This window comes from Dermacentor albipictus, chromosome 2 (genome assembly GCF_038994185.2).
Source record: "Dermacentor albipictus isolate Rhodes 1998 colony chromosome 2, USDA_Dalb.pri_finalv2, whole genome shotgun sequence".
NCBI classification, from domain to species: Eukaryota; Metazoa; Arthropoda; class Arachnida; order Ixodida; family Ixodidae; genus Dermacentor; species Dermacentor albipictus.
The window spans coordinates 58,178,286-58,194,373 of NC_091822.1; the positions used below are offsets into that span (position 1 = coordinate 58,178,286).

General features: G+C 49.1%; 1 protein-coding gene across 3 annotated transcripts in view; it reads right to left on the minus strand.

Moving 5' to 3' along the window:
- Positions 1-16,088, minus strand: part of LOC135901889 (putative sodium-dependent multivitamin transporter) — a 92,568-nt gene that overhangs the window by 70,788 nt on the left and 5,692 nt on the right. For all 3 annotated transcript variants that reach the window (XM_065431718.2, XM_065431717.2, XM_065431716.2), the window contains exon 3: positions 2,136-2,265. In XM_065431718.2, the coding sequence (XP_065287790.1) occupies positions 2,136-2,265 (130 nt within the window). The remainder of the gene's footprint in view (positions 1-2,135; positions 2,266-16,088) is intronic.

The window sequence follows — 16,088 nt, forward strand, 5'->3', positions numbered from 1 at the left end:
CTTCAGGTTAAGTTGCAACCCGGCGTTGGTCACGCAAGTGAGTACGTGCTGGAGACGGAGCAGATGCGTTGCGAAATCAGGGGCGAACACCACAATATCGGCAGGTTCCGATGTTAGCCATCGGAAGCTGCCAGTAGCCTGACCGCAAATCCAGCGAAGAAAAGAACTCGGCTCCCTGTAAACAGTCCAAAGCATCATCGATGCGTGGTAATGGGTAGACGTCCTTCAGCGTGATCTTGTTCAAGCGGCGAAAATCAACACAGAAGCGGATGGAGCCGTCTTTTTTTGCGACGAGGACCACGGGAGAGGCCCAAGGGCTTTGGGAAGGTTGAATGACGCCTCGACGGAGCATGTCATCGACCAGGTCTGCAATGACGCGACGTTCCGTAGCGGACACGCGATATGGTCGTTGTCGCAGCGGTGAGTGAGAGCCAGTGTCGACGTAATGCTCGACCGTCGAAGTGCGGCCAAGAGACGGTTGCGCAACGTCGAAAGAACGGCGGAAGTGTTGAAGGAGGGCGAAAAGTTGAGATTGCTGCGAATGCGGCAGATCTTCGGCGATGAATGGGCTGAAGACACCAGTGCATGTTGAGTCCGGCACGGAGAGGGCACTCAGTTCATGGACGGTAGTAGCAGGCGCTTCGTCGAGGACGGAGACAATTCGTGTTGAATCGACCGACTCGACGTAACCAAGGCATTCGCGGCGGAGCAGTGATAGCGGCGATGAAAGATGATTGTAAATGGGCATCGTGCTGACACCGGCGGCAAGGTCAAGAGCTGCAAAGGGCAAAGGAAGCGCTTTTCGGCTAACAAAGTGATGAGAGGGCATGAAGAAGACCATCCCGTCGGATATGATACTACAGAAGACTGGTACGAATGCTGAAGAGCGCGGAGGAATACATGTGTCTTCTTTCACTACAATTTTAGCGGCAGGATGAGCATTGACGGAGGCCAGGTCACCAAGGTGGAAAAGTTCAATCTCAGCCCGAGCGCAATTGATGATGGCGTTGTGGCATGAGAGAAAATCTCATCCTAGAATAACGGCGTGGGAGCACGATGAAAGAACTATGAATTCAATCGTGTACAAAACGTCCTGTATGGTCACACGGGCAGTACAAGCAGCGGTAGGGCGAATGGGTTGAGCACTCGCCGTTCGGAGCGACAATCCAGACAGAGACGTCATCACATTACGAAGCGAACGGCAAAATCCTGCATCCATAACTGAAATAGCGGCACCGGTATCGACTAAGGCGACTGTAGCGACATCTTCGATAAACACATCAATGACATTAGCAGGTAAAGGAGGAGGACTTCGGCATGTCGACACTTGCGCAGTTCTTGCCTCAGGAACTGCGTCGTCTAGTGTCCCTCTTCATTAGAGACGGGTCGTCGACGCATAGGGGAAAGCGATCGACGACGTGGGGAGGGTGACCGGAGGCGTTCGAAGCGAGGACGGTGATCAGTCTGGGAGCGAGCTGGAGGTGGGCCGAAGGGTTCGTAAGGCGCATTTGCATCAGGCGGCACATAGGGCGCTCGGCGATCGTCGTCGAACGCCTGCGATCGGCGGCGGCAGAACCTTGCGACATGACCGGGACACCTACATGCGAAACATATAGGGCGATTGTCCGGCGTACGCCACGGGTTAGCGACGGCAGTGTTGGTCCAGGGGACGGGAGGGGGAGGGCGGTGCACAGGCTGCTGGAAGCGACGCACGGGCACACTGCGAGGGGCCATTGCAGCAACCGTAGCATAAGTGACTGGCGTAGTCACGACATCCTGCTGGTGAACAGCCGGCAGCGCTTCCGCGACTTCTGCATGGATCATGTTACGGATATGAGACGGCAAAGTGCTGGCAGACTCCTGAGTGACGGACACCAGAGATAGCTGTCGTGCGACTTCTTCGCGAACGAAATCCTTGATTTGCGTTATATATATATGTATCTTTTTCAAACCATTTTGGTTCGTGTTAGGACCTCTTCCATTTAAGTATGGATCATCCCTACCGGAGAGGCTTCCATCATACCCTCGACTTCATCCATTTGCGAGCGGTGACTTAGTTGTGTACTGTTTTGAGAAAGCCATGCTAAAGCGGCGGAATAATGACTAGAGAGCCATCACTAAACATATTCACGTACCTGATCTGTAGTAGTGACTACGCCCGCTAGCAAAGGGTCGCAGTCCCGATACCAGTAAGCCATGATGAGGCCTAAGCCGGCAGTAATAATGAAGTAGGCAATAATAAGTAGGGTCCCCCACCATGCCGTTCTAGAACGAAACGAGAAATGGTGAATATCAGGGTAAATCAGTGAAAGCAATAGCAAACTTTAGAATTGGATGGGAGATTTTCAGATAGTGTTCTCACCATACGTGGAAAGTACTTGTTGCGGAGACATATTGGTGTCGCACTATACGCGAGACAACTTCTGTTGCTAAGCAGAAAAACAAAGATTTTTGTGCTGCTTGCTTTGATTGGCGATAATAAGCTGTAATGTTGACGGCGGATGTTAAATTTTTTTCAACTTTTAGTCCAACACGAGAATGCTGGTGTTAAGCGTTTCCTTGCGTGCACCACTGCTGTTTGTCTGTGTAGTACACAGAACATACAAGGAAGGCGTCTGCTTGAGGCATTGATGTGCGCCGTACTTCATAACCTCCGAGAGGGTTGAGCGTATAATTGCTCCACATGGCACGTCGCATCCTGGCTGTACGTGAGGCTGCACGTTCCAAAACTACATCCAGATTATCAAGCACGCCACACGTAGTAGCGGACTCCGGATTAATTATGACACTGCGGTCATTCTTTTACGTGTCGCTAAATCTAAGTGCACGAGCGGTTTTTATTTCGCCCCCGTCGATATACGGATGCCGAGGTCGGGAAAAAACCCGCGACCTCGAGCAATGCCATAGCCGCACAGCTACCGCGGTGGGCATTGAACTGTTGATTTGACATGCGACCGTTTCCGTAGAGCAGGCTGAACCCTGTGGTGCGCTTTATTGAGGCTCTGCTTCTGCAACACCTGCGTAAGCTGTCCGCTAGGCATATGTGCTTGGTGTTTATTTTTCAGAAAAACAGATACGTACAATACCATAACCATATCTGTAGGCTTGCAGTGACGCCTCACACCAGCAAAACATGCCGATAGCGAGTGGGGCTATACTAATCCAGGTACAACCAAATTAGGAAGGCGCACTAAGCTTCAACAGGCACAATCCCTCACCAGAACAGGTATTGGCCGCCCTGGTGCAGTACACGGCCACCCCCTCCCAAATGACTCGAACTAAACCATGGCCATCGGTCGACAGCAGCTGCAGAGAACTCACCAAGGCGGCGGTCAGACCTGTAGCGCAGCAGACGGTGCTAAGAGTGTGGGTCCGGACAGGCCGCCAATGGAATCTGACCCTGTGAACCTTTACCACCCGAAATCTGTCGAGTGAGGCTAGCTTAGCAGGGCTCTTTGAGGAACTATCAGACATTCTTTCGGATATCATTTGCCTTAGCGAGATTGGAAGAACTGGTGAGGCTTATACAGTGCTGACTAATGGCCACGTCCTCTGCTATAGAGGTCTCCCAGATAAGAAGCAATACGTGGTCGTATTCCTTATCTATGAGGACATAGCAGCTAAAACTGACGAATTATACAGCATAATTGAGAGGGTAGCAGTCTTCGTATTGAAACTTTTTAAGAGGTATAGAATAAAGATAGTCAAAGCCTACGCTCCAACATCCAGTCACTATGATGATGAAGTAGTTAAGTTGTATGAAGATTTTGAATTCGCGATGAGAAAAGTACAAACTCAGTATAGTGTAGTAATGGGCCACTTCAATGCAATAGTGGGGAAGAAGCAGGCTGGGGAACAAGCAATTGGCAACTACGGCGTCGATTCGAGGAATGCTAGAGCAGAGATGGTAGTAGAATTCTTAGAAAGAAAGAACCTTCGAATAATGAATACCCTTTTCAGGAAGCATAGCAACCGAAAGTGGACCTGGAAAAGCCCTCATGGTGAAACAAGAAATGAAATTGATTTCATAATTTCTGCCGATCCCAGCGTAGTGCAGGACGTAGAAGTGATAGGTAGGCTAAAGCGCACTGATAATAGATAATGAGGACTAGGATTCACCTCAATTCGAAGGGAGAAAGAGTAAAATTGGTCAAAAAGAAACAAACCTAGAGGCAGTAAGGGTAAAAGCAGACAAATTGCCAACAACTTGCCAACAAATATGCAGCCTTAGAACAGATAGATGAAGATGACATAGAGGTAATGAATGAAATCATAACTAGGTTGGCTTCAGAGGCAGCAATAGAAGTGCGAGGCAAGGCACCATGGCAACCAGTAAGCAAGCTCTCCCTAGTAACAAGGGACCTAATAAAGAAGCGACAAAGCAGGAAAGCGTCCAACTCATGAGGCAACATTGCATACGCAGAACTGTCAAAAGTGATCAACAAGGCGAAAATAAGGGATATTCGAAACTATAACGTGAGAAATACTGAAGAAGCCGTAAAAAATGGACGCAGCCTGAAATCAGAAGGACGGAAATTCGCCATAGCACAAACAAAGGTGTGTGCATTGAACGATAAGCAGCCTAATGTCATCACCAATCTCGAAGGTACAGTAAAAGCAGCGGAAGAATTCTATACTTACCTGTGCAGTACGAACGATAATGAACAGGTTGCAGAAACTCCTCCTATAACCAGCGATGAGGTCAGACGGGCCTTCCAGAACATGAAGCGGGGAGAATCGGTAGGAGAAGGTGGATAACAGTCGATTTAATCAAAGCTGGAGGAGACATACTGCTTGCTAAACTGGCAGCTCTCATACGATGTGTCTATCGACATGAGGGGTCCCAGAAAACTGGAAGAATGTAAACATTATACTAGTCCACAAGAAAGTGAGACGCTAAACAATTGGAAAACTACAGGCCGATTAGCTTGCTCCCAGTTTTACATAAATGTTCACCAAGACAATCTTGAGTAGAATAAGGGCAGTACTGGACTTTAGTCAACCAAGGAAAAAGGCTGGCTTCAAGAAGAGATACTCTACAATGGATCACCTTCATGCCGTTAATCATGTAAGTGAGAAATCCGCAGAGTAGAATAAACCTCTCTTTAAGAAAAGGGATTTGATTCAGTAGAGATACCAGCAGTTATAGAGGCACTACGTAATCAAGGAGTACAGACCGCATACATAAATATTTTGGAAAATATCTGCAGAGATTCCACAGCCACCTTAATTCTATACAAGAAACGTAGGAAGATATCTATAAAGAAAAGGGTCAGACAAGGAGACACAATCTTTCCAATGCTATTCACTGTGTGCTTGGAAGAAGTATTTAAGCTATTAAACTGGGAAGGCTTAAGAGTAAGGAGCCACGGTGAATATCTCAGCAACCTTCGATTTGCCAATGACTTTCTTCTATTCAGCTAGACTGCAGACGAGTTGCAACAAACTATAGAGGACCTTAACAGAGAGAGCGTAAGAGGGGAGTTGAAGCTTAATGTGCCGAAGGCAAAGATATTTATGAATAGCCGGGCAAAAGAACAAGAATTCAGGATCCCAAGTCACCGTCTAGAGTCGGTGAAGGAGTATGTTTACTATGTCAATTAATCACAGGAAACCCTGATCCTGAGAGCGAAATTCATGGAAGAATAAAAATGGGTTGGATTGCATGCGGTAGACATTGTCAGCTCTTAACTGGAAGGTTGCCATTATCATGGAAAAGGAAGGTGTGAAATCAGTGCATTTTGCCGGTGCTGGCATGTGGGGCGAAGATTTGAAGACCTACAAAGAAGCTTGAGAACAAGTTAAGGATAACGCAAAGAGCAATGGAAGGAAGATTGCTAGGCATAACGTTAAGAGACAGGAAGAGAGCTGTTTGGATGAGAAAGCAGACGGGTATAGAGGATATTCTAATTGACATCAAGAGAAAAAATGGAGGTGAACAGGTCATGTAATGCGCAGGTTAGACAACCGTTGAACCATCAAGGTTACATAATAGATATCAATAGAAGGGAAATGCAGTCGAATACGACAGAAGGCTACCTGAAGTGATGAAATTAGGAGATTCGCAGGCACTTGTTGGAATCGGTTGCCACAAGACAGGGCTAATTGAAGATGGCAGGGAGAGGCCTTCGTCCTGCAGTTTACATAAATAGGCTGAGGATGACGATGATGATGATGATCATGACCCTTCCTTACCGGGAAATCTAGTTCATCCCGTTTCCGTTAACCGCTGCCGGGTATATAGTAGCAGCGTTTCCTTGCCTTCCTACGTCTCCTTTTCCCTATCCGCCCTCTATGGTAACTGCGAGAGTGGCAAGGCTCTTATTCAGTCGTTTCACGACTGCATAGGTTCTACTATTTCTCTGCCCCCTCTCCTATTCTATCTAACTTCACTCTGGACTTCCACGTTAGTAGAAATGTAATGGCTGCGGTTTCTGCAATGCTGCTGTCTGCGGTCACGGATAACGACAGCTGTCAAGAGATTAATATGGCGATGTTCATAGATCTCCAGAGGGAATTTTTCACATGCAGTGCGACGAAAAGGTACAATCAAGTTTCTACTATCTCGTTTTTCTCTGGCACGCTCCTTTCATGTATGTATATGCACGCTATGAAACAACGGCGACATGGCGTGCAAGACAGCCAGAGCAGCAACAACAGTGAGAAAGTCGAAGGAAAAACTGGCTGTGGTTTAGCTAAGGTTAAGCCCAGGATGTGAAGCATACTAGCCTTTATTTTAACGCGACAGAGTTAAGGAGCTCGTGTCGCAGAAAAGCCGGTGTCGTCGGCGTCGGCTCAGGCGTGCGGCGCTTGCTCAGGCGCACATTTCGTTGTCGCGCCGAACGCTGCGTTGCTCGACACTCACCGCGTCCGATACGGGGCGCGTAGTCACTGCGCCGTTGCAAAGCCACCTAGAAACAGTCTCTGTAGCACGCCGCGACCTTCGCTTCTCATTCCAACGAGCAGCTCTGTCTCCATGAGGCATCTCACCTCGTGAGTGTAGCAGAGGCAAGCGCAGCTGCTTATATTGGCCTCGAGCTCCACCACTGGAAAAGCTGGCGCCACCGTCGGCGTGACGTGCGAGGAGAGATCAGGTGGACATAGCGGCCGCGTCGGCTGCTTCGGGCGCGCCGAAGCGAATTGAAAACGACTTTAAATTCCCTCGTACGCTACGGTCCTCATTTAGTGACGAGGTTTTCCCGCTTCGAGTGTCTACTTTACAACGCTTGAAAGCACTACAATAGGTAGTGGCTGCCTTTGAAGGCATGCAACATGGTAGGCTACTGCTCGGTGCCGCAGGGCCGGACGCACGTAACGAAGGCCGGTGTCAGCCTTATTCACACGTAGCCGCATGACAAGAAGCTGCGTGAAGCTTGGCTCGCGAACCATAAAACCGGCAAACAATCATCGGCTACAACTCGGGTATGCAGCAAGCACAGACGCGAGGAAGATTTCTGCTACGGCGCCCGGTCTGCGATGTTCTGAAAACGCGCACTGAGACGCTCGCCCGAGTCCGCTGCCCGACTAATGTCATGACGGTTTGGTCTATCAACTTGTCGATGCTATAGATACTATCAAGTTCAGTGGAGTGGAAAGGCAGTAGTAAGAAGCACATTTTAAAAAAAAGCATGGCATATGGTCATGTTTGTGTTAAGAATTAATGCACTGGATTACAAAAAAGGAGCAGCGGGAAATTGCACGCTGAGAACACCGATAAACATACAGTGCGACGCAACTCGGGAAATAATATTGAAAGGTCAAAGAATCTAGAAGAAAAATAAAAGATTGAATCGTCGCGACGGCATATTACAGTCCCCGTAGGCGTCTAAGTCTCTACAATGAAATTATTTTTGAACAGCTCTGATAATGCCCACACAACAATGGTTGCTTGTTTACTGTCAAATGCTCATATTCTGCGGCCTAAAGCTCATGGCACGGTGCGAAAACGCGCGCGCGGTGAAAGCGAAACAGTGTGCGGACAAGCATGCAGACGCGCGGTCGGTCGCTGCGAATCTGCGCGATCGCTGCATTGAGGCTTCGTTCTATTACGCTCCATTAGGTTATACAAACACTATAAGAACATATTTCACATAGTTTGCTCTCAGCGTTTGCCTACCTTGCACGCAAGAAGCCGGTTCGGGAGACTCCATCCCGGCGACCGCACGCAGTGGCGTTCACTCTACGTATTCGGTAAAGAGATAGCGTCTTGTGCTTTCAGTTTGCCCAAGATTATTATTTAGACAGTAAGAACATTCTCTTGTTTCGAAAGTACTTACAGAAATGTCCGGGAGAGCTCGCGCGTGGTGTTTTCAGTGAGCGCTGACAGCAAAACCTATGAGGAGCGCGCCGCGTGATCCCTCATACTACGCCAGCGAAGCGCTTCCGATAGATGGCGACTCCGTAACTCCTCGCCGCCAATACCGCCGCGACGCCGCGAGCGACGGCGCGAGTTGGAGCCCCGTTTCTCGTCTGTCGTGACGTCACGGTGTCACGTGGTCAGCCTTGAAGGCGACGCCGCGAGCGACGGCGCGAGTTGGAGCCCCGTTTCTCCTCTGTCGTGACGTCACGGTGTCACGTGGTATTGAAGGCGACACCGCCGCGCCTGAGGAGCTGGGTTGAGCTCTAGTAATATGCTTCGCATAAAAAGCAAAGAAAGCTTAGCTTTAGGATGCCCTGGCAGCTACGGGCATCTCACAACGCCGAAATGACGAGGAGCTCTGCCACAGGCGCATTGCTGCCGTTCCATCTCACTGATGTAGTAGATGAGGAAGAAAGAAAGCCATCAGGGTTTGTAGCTTGAAGTGTACTGTCAGTTCTGCTCCAACCATTTTTCGAAAGCCGGTGTGGTTGGTATACACACAGCTGCACCACAGCAACGCTGTTTGGGAGCACAACACTTACGTGAGTAGTAGTGGAAAACTAGGACGCGCCAAGCGTCTCCAAGAGGAATGTGGTGTTCGTGTTGTGCACTGCACCATCCACCGAAATCGTCCTATGAATCACCTAATCCGCAAGGATGTGCTGCTCTTCGGAGCCGGCGAGTCATCTGCTTCCTTCCGACACCATTTTTTATCATACATCTTAGCTAAAAAAGATGGCCGCTTCAAGTTATGAAGTGGTGACGGCCTCACTAGCCCCATCCTACCACTACTGCGTGCCGGCATGGCTGAGGACACGCCAACGTCAGATGCCACCTCCACTACAAACCCTGTCGAGTGCGATGACCTTGAAGTAGAATGGATAACTCCCGAAAAAGTATGGAAGCCCTCACTTGCCGCCTGCTCAAATTTTGACTTCAATATGGTTTGTGTTCACCTGTCCGTGTAACCTTCCGCCTACCCCGCAAAGCTACTCAGTATTCTCTAAGCTTTCATGTTAGCGGAAAAGCTGCCGGTAAAGACTTGTGCCGACGTTTCATTCATCTACGCATTCGCAACCACCTCGCCATTTCCAGACCCACCACATCAAATTCATCAACCGCCTTCTTAACGTTGAGAGCATCCCGCTAGCTGACCACACATAGGCCGGATCTCCATACCTTGCAGCTCTCATCAGCTGATGCCATGAAGTTATTCACAGTATTGGTTCTCACGCCACCCCGCAAGAACTTCTGCGTCATATAGAATGTTACCAAGCGAATATACCACTGTCCCACCACATGGTAAACACAAACATCGCCTTGACCACTCTCGCCGGCACGTACGTTCCATATTTTGTCTACTAACATACACTTGAATATCGCTGCCGTAACCATGAGCCTCGGGCCCATCATTGCATGAACTGCAAGAAATATTGACGTCGGATGTGTGCCTGGCCCAGGAATCAGCGCCCGTGCCCCACCTGTTCAACTGCCATCACCCAGTCTGGTCATCACCCAGCAGACACCATCGAGTGCTCATTCTCAAGGCCAGCACATGCCCTTCGCATAAAATGCCGCGTTCAGAAGCAACGGCATGAATCTTGCGCCAACGCAGCCAGGAAGCAGCGCCTCCTACACAAACAGTAGGGGAAGAGCCTGAGCACGTCACAAGCACATGAAAAACTCTCAAATTCTTCATCTACTTCGAAGGGGCCCGCCTCTTAACGCCTACTGCGGACAGACTCTAATAGGGGGACCAGCGCTCGCATCTGATGCCATAGTAACGAATACCTGTGATTCAACCGACACCGGTTGTACAACAGAAGGCTGAAGCAGGATATCAGCAAGCTGCTCCGGTAAACAAGATTTGGCCCTGAAGAAACCTGCAGACGTCGCTAAGGATAACGTCTCTGATGACACCCGCACCCGGCTCAAAACCCTTCTCGCTCCCTGCCTCTTTGAGCAGCTGGAAGTTGGTCTGACAGATTACCTCGCTTAACTCCAATCACATCCCTCGTTGAGATACGGCAACCACGTACTGAGATGCAAGCCTCGTAATTTCAACGTAGATCGCTAACTTCACACAGTCCCTTAGCAATCTAAACTGGACCATAAACAAAGCATTTGATGAAGCTCCAGAGCCTGTGGAAGACAGAAACCGCCCCTTCATACGCACCCACCCCGTTCCCACCTCGTCAGTAAGCCTGGTCCCGAAAATTATGGCCCCCACCCTTCTCGCTCCACCCAATTCTTCGAATAACTAGCAATATAGTGATCACAATGGCGCAGTAAAACTGCAGTAACCTCTCCAGGAACCACACCCCCTTATAGCTATGGCTCCTTACGCAATGCACAATACGTCACTTTATCACAACAGAAAGTGCATACCAAAATTATCCCAGGCTATCAAGCACTGCATGCCGACCTTGCCGAGTCACCATCTTCCATTGATATTCGCCGTGATCACTTATGGAAAGAAGGGCTTTACTTCCATATGTAACAGCCCTTTCCTATTGCCCAGCCTCTCCACCCACATATATCACAGCTGTGAATGTCTACAATGCCCCAAATCCTTCCGCGATGCTCTGCCTTCGGTTTCATTTTTTTTTCGCTCCAAAACACCATGACTATATGCTTAGCGGAGATTTCAAAGCCCCAACAGCCATCTGGGGATACCCAAACACCTACTTCACGTACACACTATGAGGAATCATATGGGCGTCTTGCGCTGGAGTTTGAGGTATAGTAGCGGCGCCTGGTGGTGGCGCGGGAAACGACATCTGGGTCGTACCAGCTTGGGTCGTATTGAGCCCTGGCTGTGGCGAAGCACGTGCAAAAACGCTCGTCACTTCTCACAGACCACGCTGACCACGCTGCGAGCTCGCCGCAGCCTATAGTTTAACGAAAATGGACTCTCCGTGTGCCGTGGGACGTAATGCTGGGAGCAGAAGGAATCGGGTGACGCCGATCCGGAGAGACCTAGCCCAGCCTCGAAAAGGCGTCACCGTCATTACTTCTGCGTCGTGGGCTGCCATGAACAAGAAAGCCTGAATCCCAACATCCGATTCTACCGTTTTCCTTCAAGGCCTCACGAAGTGGAGTGACGGGCGCGCTGCATAGCTGCAGTTCGTCGCGCTGAGTAAGCGAAACTTCGCGCCATGCTGACTGCGTCGCCTGTCTTGAAGCTTGCTTGATTATCAGCGTTCTTAATAATTCGGTCTTTTGCACCTACAGTCCCGACAGCAGACCGACATTTATAGCAGCAGGCATGGCTGGTGATTCACGATTAGAGACCCGGCCATAGCGACAATTACCAATTCGACAGATGCGAAGTGGTGAAATGACCAGGTGTGTGCAAATGACCACAAATGGCCGGGCCGATACGGTGACAATTCACTACCCCACTGCGAGCAGCACAATGCAGGTTAGAGAGTTAAATGTGCTCATACTTGACCTCAAACCAGCACGTTGAGGCGGCGCAGCAAGGTAGTATTGATTAAAGCAGATCGATGTTCGAGCGCTATTATTAAAAGCTACATCAAGCCAGCGGCGCAAGAGCTCGCGCTGCAGCGCGATTCGCACGTACGTGCGAGCTCATATGCATTGCATCAGTTATTACCAGTTACTAAAAGGGACAGATGGCCGCTACAACGCAGGCATAACTACTTGTTTAGCGACATGCAGTCAACAAAGATTGCAGGAGGCCCGCCGTTTCGCGGCATGTCGAAAGACCGCTGCCGTCGCGGCGCGTACGATCATGCGCTCGAGCAGTTCGTACATCGCGGCGAGTACCGTCGTGTGCTCGAGCAGTTCCGTACACATGATGTCTGCTTATCGCTGCTGTGGATTCATTTATAGCGAGCATTTCCTCGCGTTTGTGCGCCTGAATCTAGCAGCGTGCAAACCTTACCTGAAGTTCTACTTCGTACGCGACTCGCTTCACTTGCCATTGACACCGCGCTAAAACTTCGCCGCTGAATTCTTGAACGGCGTACACGTAATCGGCAGTGCATAATTCCTAGCCTTTACGCAGCGTGCCACCCCTGACAAAATCTTTGGCGCCCGATATTCGCTGCAGGCCGTGATACAACAGAAACGAAAGGGGGGGGGGGGGGGGGGGCGGGTCCATATTGTAAACGTGCTTTCCGAAGCAGACGACCGAGCTTGGTACGACCCGTTTTAGGACAGAGGGCGCTTTTTAGCACCTTTTTCGCAGCGCCCTCTGGGCAATGCAAGAGCCCCATAAGTTCATTAATAAACCAGACACACCCACATGAGATGGATGCGCGACACAATGCTACGTACAAACACCCGAGCTCAGCCTCCAGGATGGCGGCAGTCTTGAAGAAACCGGGCAAGTCCTTCCAGAGCCTTTCCTACCCATCCACTACATAACTGAATATAACCACATAACACAACTGACAGGCCTTGCTCCCGTCTCTGTAGCTAGAGTGTCGTTCTTAGTTGCTAAAGTGGCGGCTTTTATAGCCTCAATGAAGCTCCTGCAATTAGGAGTCATGTCGCGGTGCTGCGTTGCCATTACCCTAACAAACGGAGAATGGTCAGGTTATTGTCACGACAGACTTCATCGAGAAAAGCACTGCATACCCGCCGTGGTTGCTCAGTGGCTATGGTGTTGGGCTGCTGAGCACGAGGTCGCGGGATCAAATCCCGGCCACGGCGGCCGCATTTCGATGGGGGCGAAATGCGAAAACACCCGTGTGCTTAGATTTAGGTGCACGTTAACGAACCCCAGGTGGTCAAAATTTGCGGAGTCCTCCACTACGGCGTGCCTCATAATCAGAAAGTGGTTTTGGCACGTAAACCCCCAAATATTAAAAGCAGTGCACGGCAGCGGCGACTGCTCACCCTATGAACTCCCTCGTTCGTGCAAGCCTGTAGGCCGTATCCGCTTCTATGCTTCCACCTCACTTCGCTACCCGCGGGAAAAGGTACAAAATTTAATAATTCGCTCGATCTCCGTTTGCCATGAGAAATTTATAGCATTCAAGATGAAAAACAGATATTTTAAGAGATAAATTCTTTGTCATTTTAATTGTTTTCTTTTAACGCATTCGAGTGAGCGAAAGTGCAGGTGCGAGAGTGCCCTGTTCGCATATTCGACGGGGGATAGAAATATAATGACCGAAAAAGGAGGCACCCTTTTGTGGCGCACGACAAAGGCGTGACACAAGGCCCACGGCAAGTGTGCAGAAAGACAGCCGAGAATTGACGGTATTGCTAAATTGTGATAATATGTTGACAGCAATATGCGGCGCTGGCGCGTTTTGCTGCGCAGCCTTCTGTGCTTCAAACGCGGAAGCAGTGTGTGGTACAGGGGGCGCTCACGTTGCCATGCGCGGCTTCTCATTAGTTTCTACTTTTTTTTCACCTGCTGTTCTTGCGCGTTCCATGTTATCTCGGTTCACTGACTGCCTTCGAGCAAACTCGTTCAAACTCGTGAAAACGAGAAACTCCGCGCATCCTGCATAGCACCCAGATGTTGGGATTCGTTTTCTTGCCGATGCTCGAAGGCTCATCTCCCGTGGCATGTTGAGCCGTAGTTCAACAGAAATTCTGAAAAATTTTCTGCAATGCAAACATTTTCACTTCTATTTGTCAAAATACAGCAAACATGTGTCACACCTCAGGCAGCTTTGTTTAAGATTTCTTCATTTGGCCGAAATTCATTAGTAATGCTGTAATAAGTAGCTGAAAATCTTTTGGAAATTTCTGGGCTTCTGTTCCAGCACACTTTTCCTGCTAGTCGTCGCCTACCTTTACCGCGAGAACTAAGGTGGTAATTCAGCTGTTCAAATCGGAAGTCCTCCGAGGCCTCGATCTGTGAAAGCGGATAGTGGAAAGTGGGATCGCAGATGTACTTATTCTTCAAGAAAAAAATAAAGCCATCCGATTCTACTAACATAACTTCTACTTCACCTCTGCTTTCGTCAACACAAATTACGTAATTGCAGATACCTTTATTCCTTTATTAAAGTACCTTTATTCGTGAACGTCAGGATACAGTATTTTCGGTTACGATTGGAAAGATATATGGCGTATATTCAAACTTTCACTTGCAATATTCGTAGGATGTTGCACAGATGCTGCGGAAACGCTGATCTCCCAGCTCAGAATCAGAGCGATGGCCTCGCGGCTCGCTTTGTGTTCGAAACCAGACGACAACCTGCAGCAGCGCATTGCTTGTGCACTTGTGGCGCTGACACATAGGCTCTTTGAAACTTAATCGCAATGTGCTCGCATTCGCCAAAAACATTGGATGTCCTTCATGAGGCTAATATGCAGAAAAATAAGGCTTGCGCGCTTATCGCTGTTGCCAGAAACTGCTCTCAGCTGTATCCTGTTATGTGGCATATAAAATGAGCTTTGTCATTTAAACGACTTCGTATATACCGGGTGTTAAAAGTTAAGCTTTAGGGTTTTCTTAAAATTAGCCACTGGGAGACACGCGAAGACCACCTGTGCAAATGAGTTGTATGGCCAGGGGGACACAAAGGGAGATAATAATTATCGATGCCAGCTGCCCATTCAAATAAAATTGAATAATGAACTTTTTATTGACTGGAGTAAGCGTGTATGTTTGTATTGAAAAGTTAGAAGCAGTCCTCTTGCTACACAGTTTAGCTTGGAAAAATTCTTCTGATGTGTTTTCGCTACGAGATATCCGACTCCGAATTTTCATCGTGGTTCCTGTCACTACGCATGCAAGAGAGAGCGGATCGGCTCAAAGCTCCTCCTTCATGTGACGCGGCTGTTGCTTGCGACGTTTACTCCGAGAACAGGACGGAGGCATAGGCAAAGATGATAACTGTTTCCCTTCCGCTTTCAGCTGGTGAACTCAAGATATGACAACGCGGTGTGCCGTGCAGTTGTTGCTCTTGATTTCCCTAAAACTTAAAGTACTTTGGAATTAGGGGTGCTATAACGTATAGCCATTCCAAAATTTTCTATTCAAATTCCACAATCAGCCCTCTGCGATTGTTCATAAACTTTTTAGGCCACCGTCACTTTTCCTGTCAGTCACGCGACGTCACGCAAACAGCGATAGCTACCCATCTGATGTGACGTGTATGCTCTGATTATGTACGATTGTATTGAAAAAAAATAGCTATTTCTGATACCACACCTTTTCGCCATTAGCCCTCGGCTATTCGTGAAAAAGCTTTCGGGCTGCATTCACTTCACCTACCTGTCAGGTGACGTCACAAAACCGCGAAAACTCACCGCGTCAAAGTGACCTGTACGCGTTAAAGATGCATTATTTTGCCGAACGAAACTGAATTTGTGTTTTTTTTAAATAGCCGCAGGCTTCGGCATTCCGAAAGGAATAAAAGATGGCTGCAGCCGATCGCTCAGGCACTGGCTATTCGCACCGGCCGGAGAGCATGGGTGTATTTGCGTACAGTAACACTTTTTTGCATGGCCGTGTAACGTTTTCTAGCACTTTGAGCACGTTTACGACCTCGCTCAGGCAACTTTTCTTTGATGAGGATCCTTTTTAGCGGCATTCTTAACCTTCCGTCGCATGCCGCCGCGATTTTCTACCAGCCACCGCAAGCTAAGGAAGGGAAAGCGAACCAATCGCAGACGCCGGCACCACCATCATCAACCGGTTATCGATTTTCGGTGCACTGGCTGGGGCCCACCCTTCACGCTCCACTAGAGTGTGCTCCTCGCCTCTTATCGGCCAATTAGATAAGACAAGCCG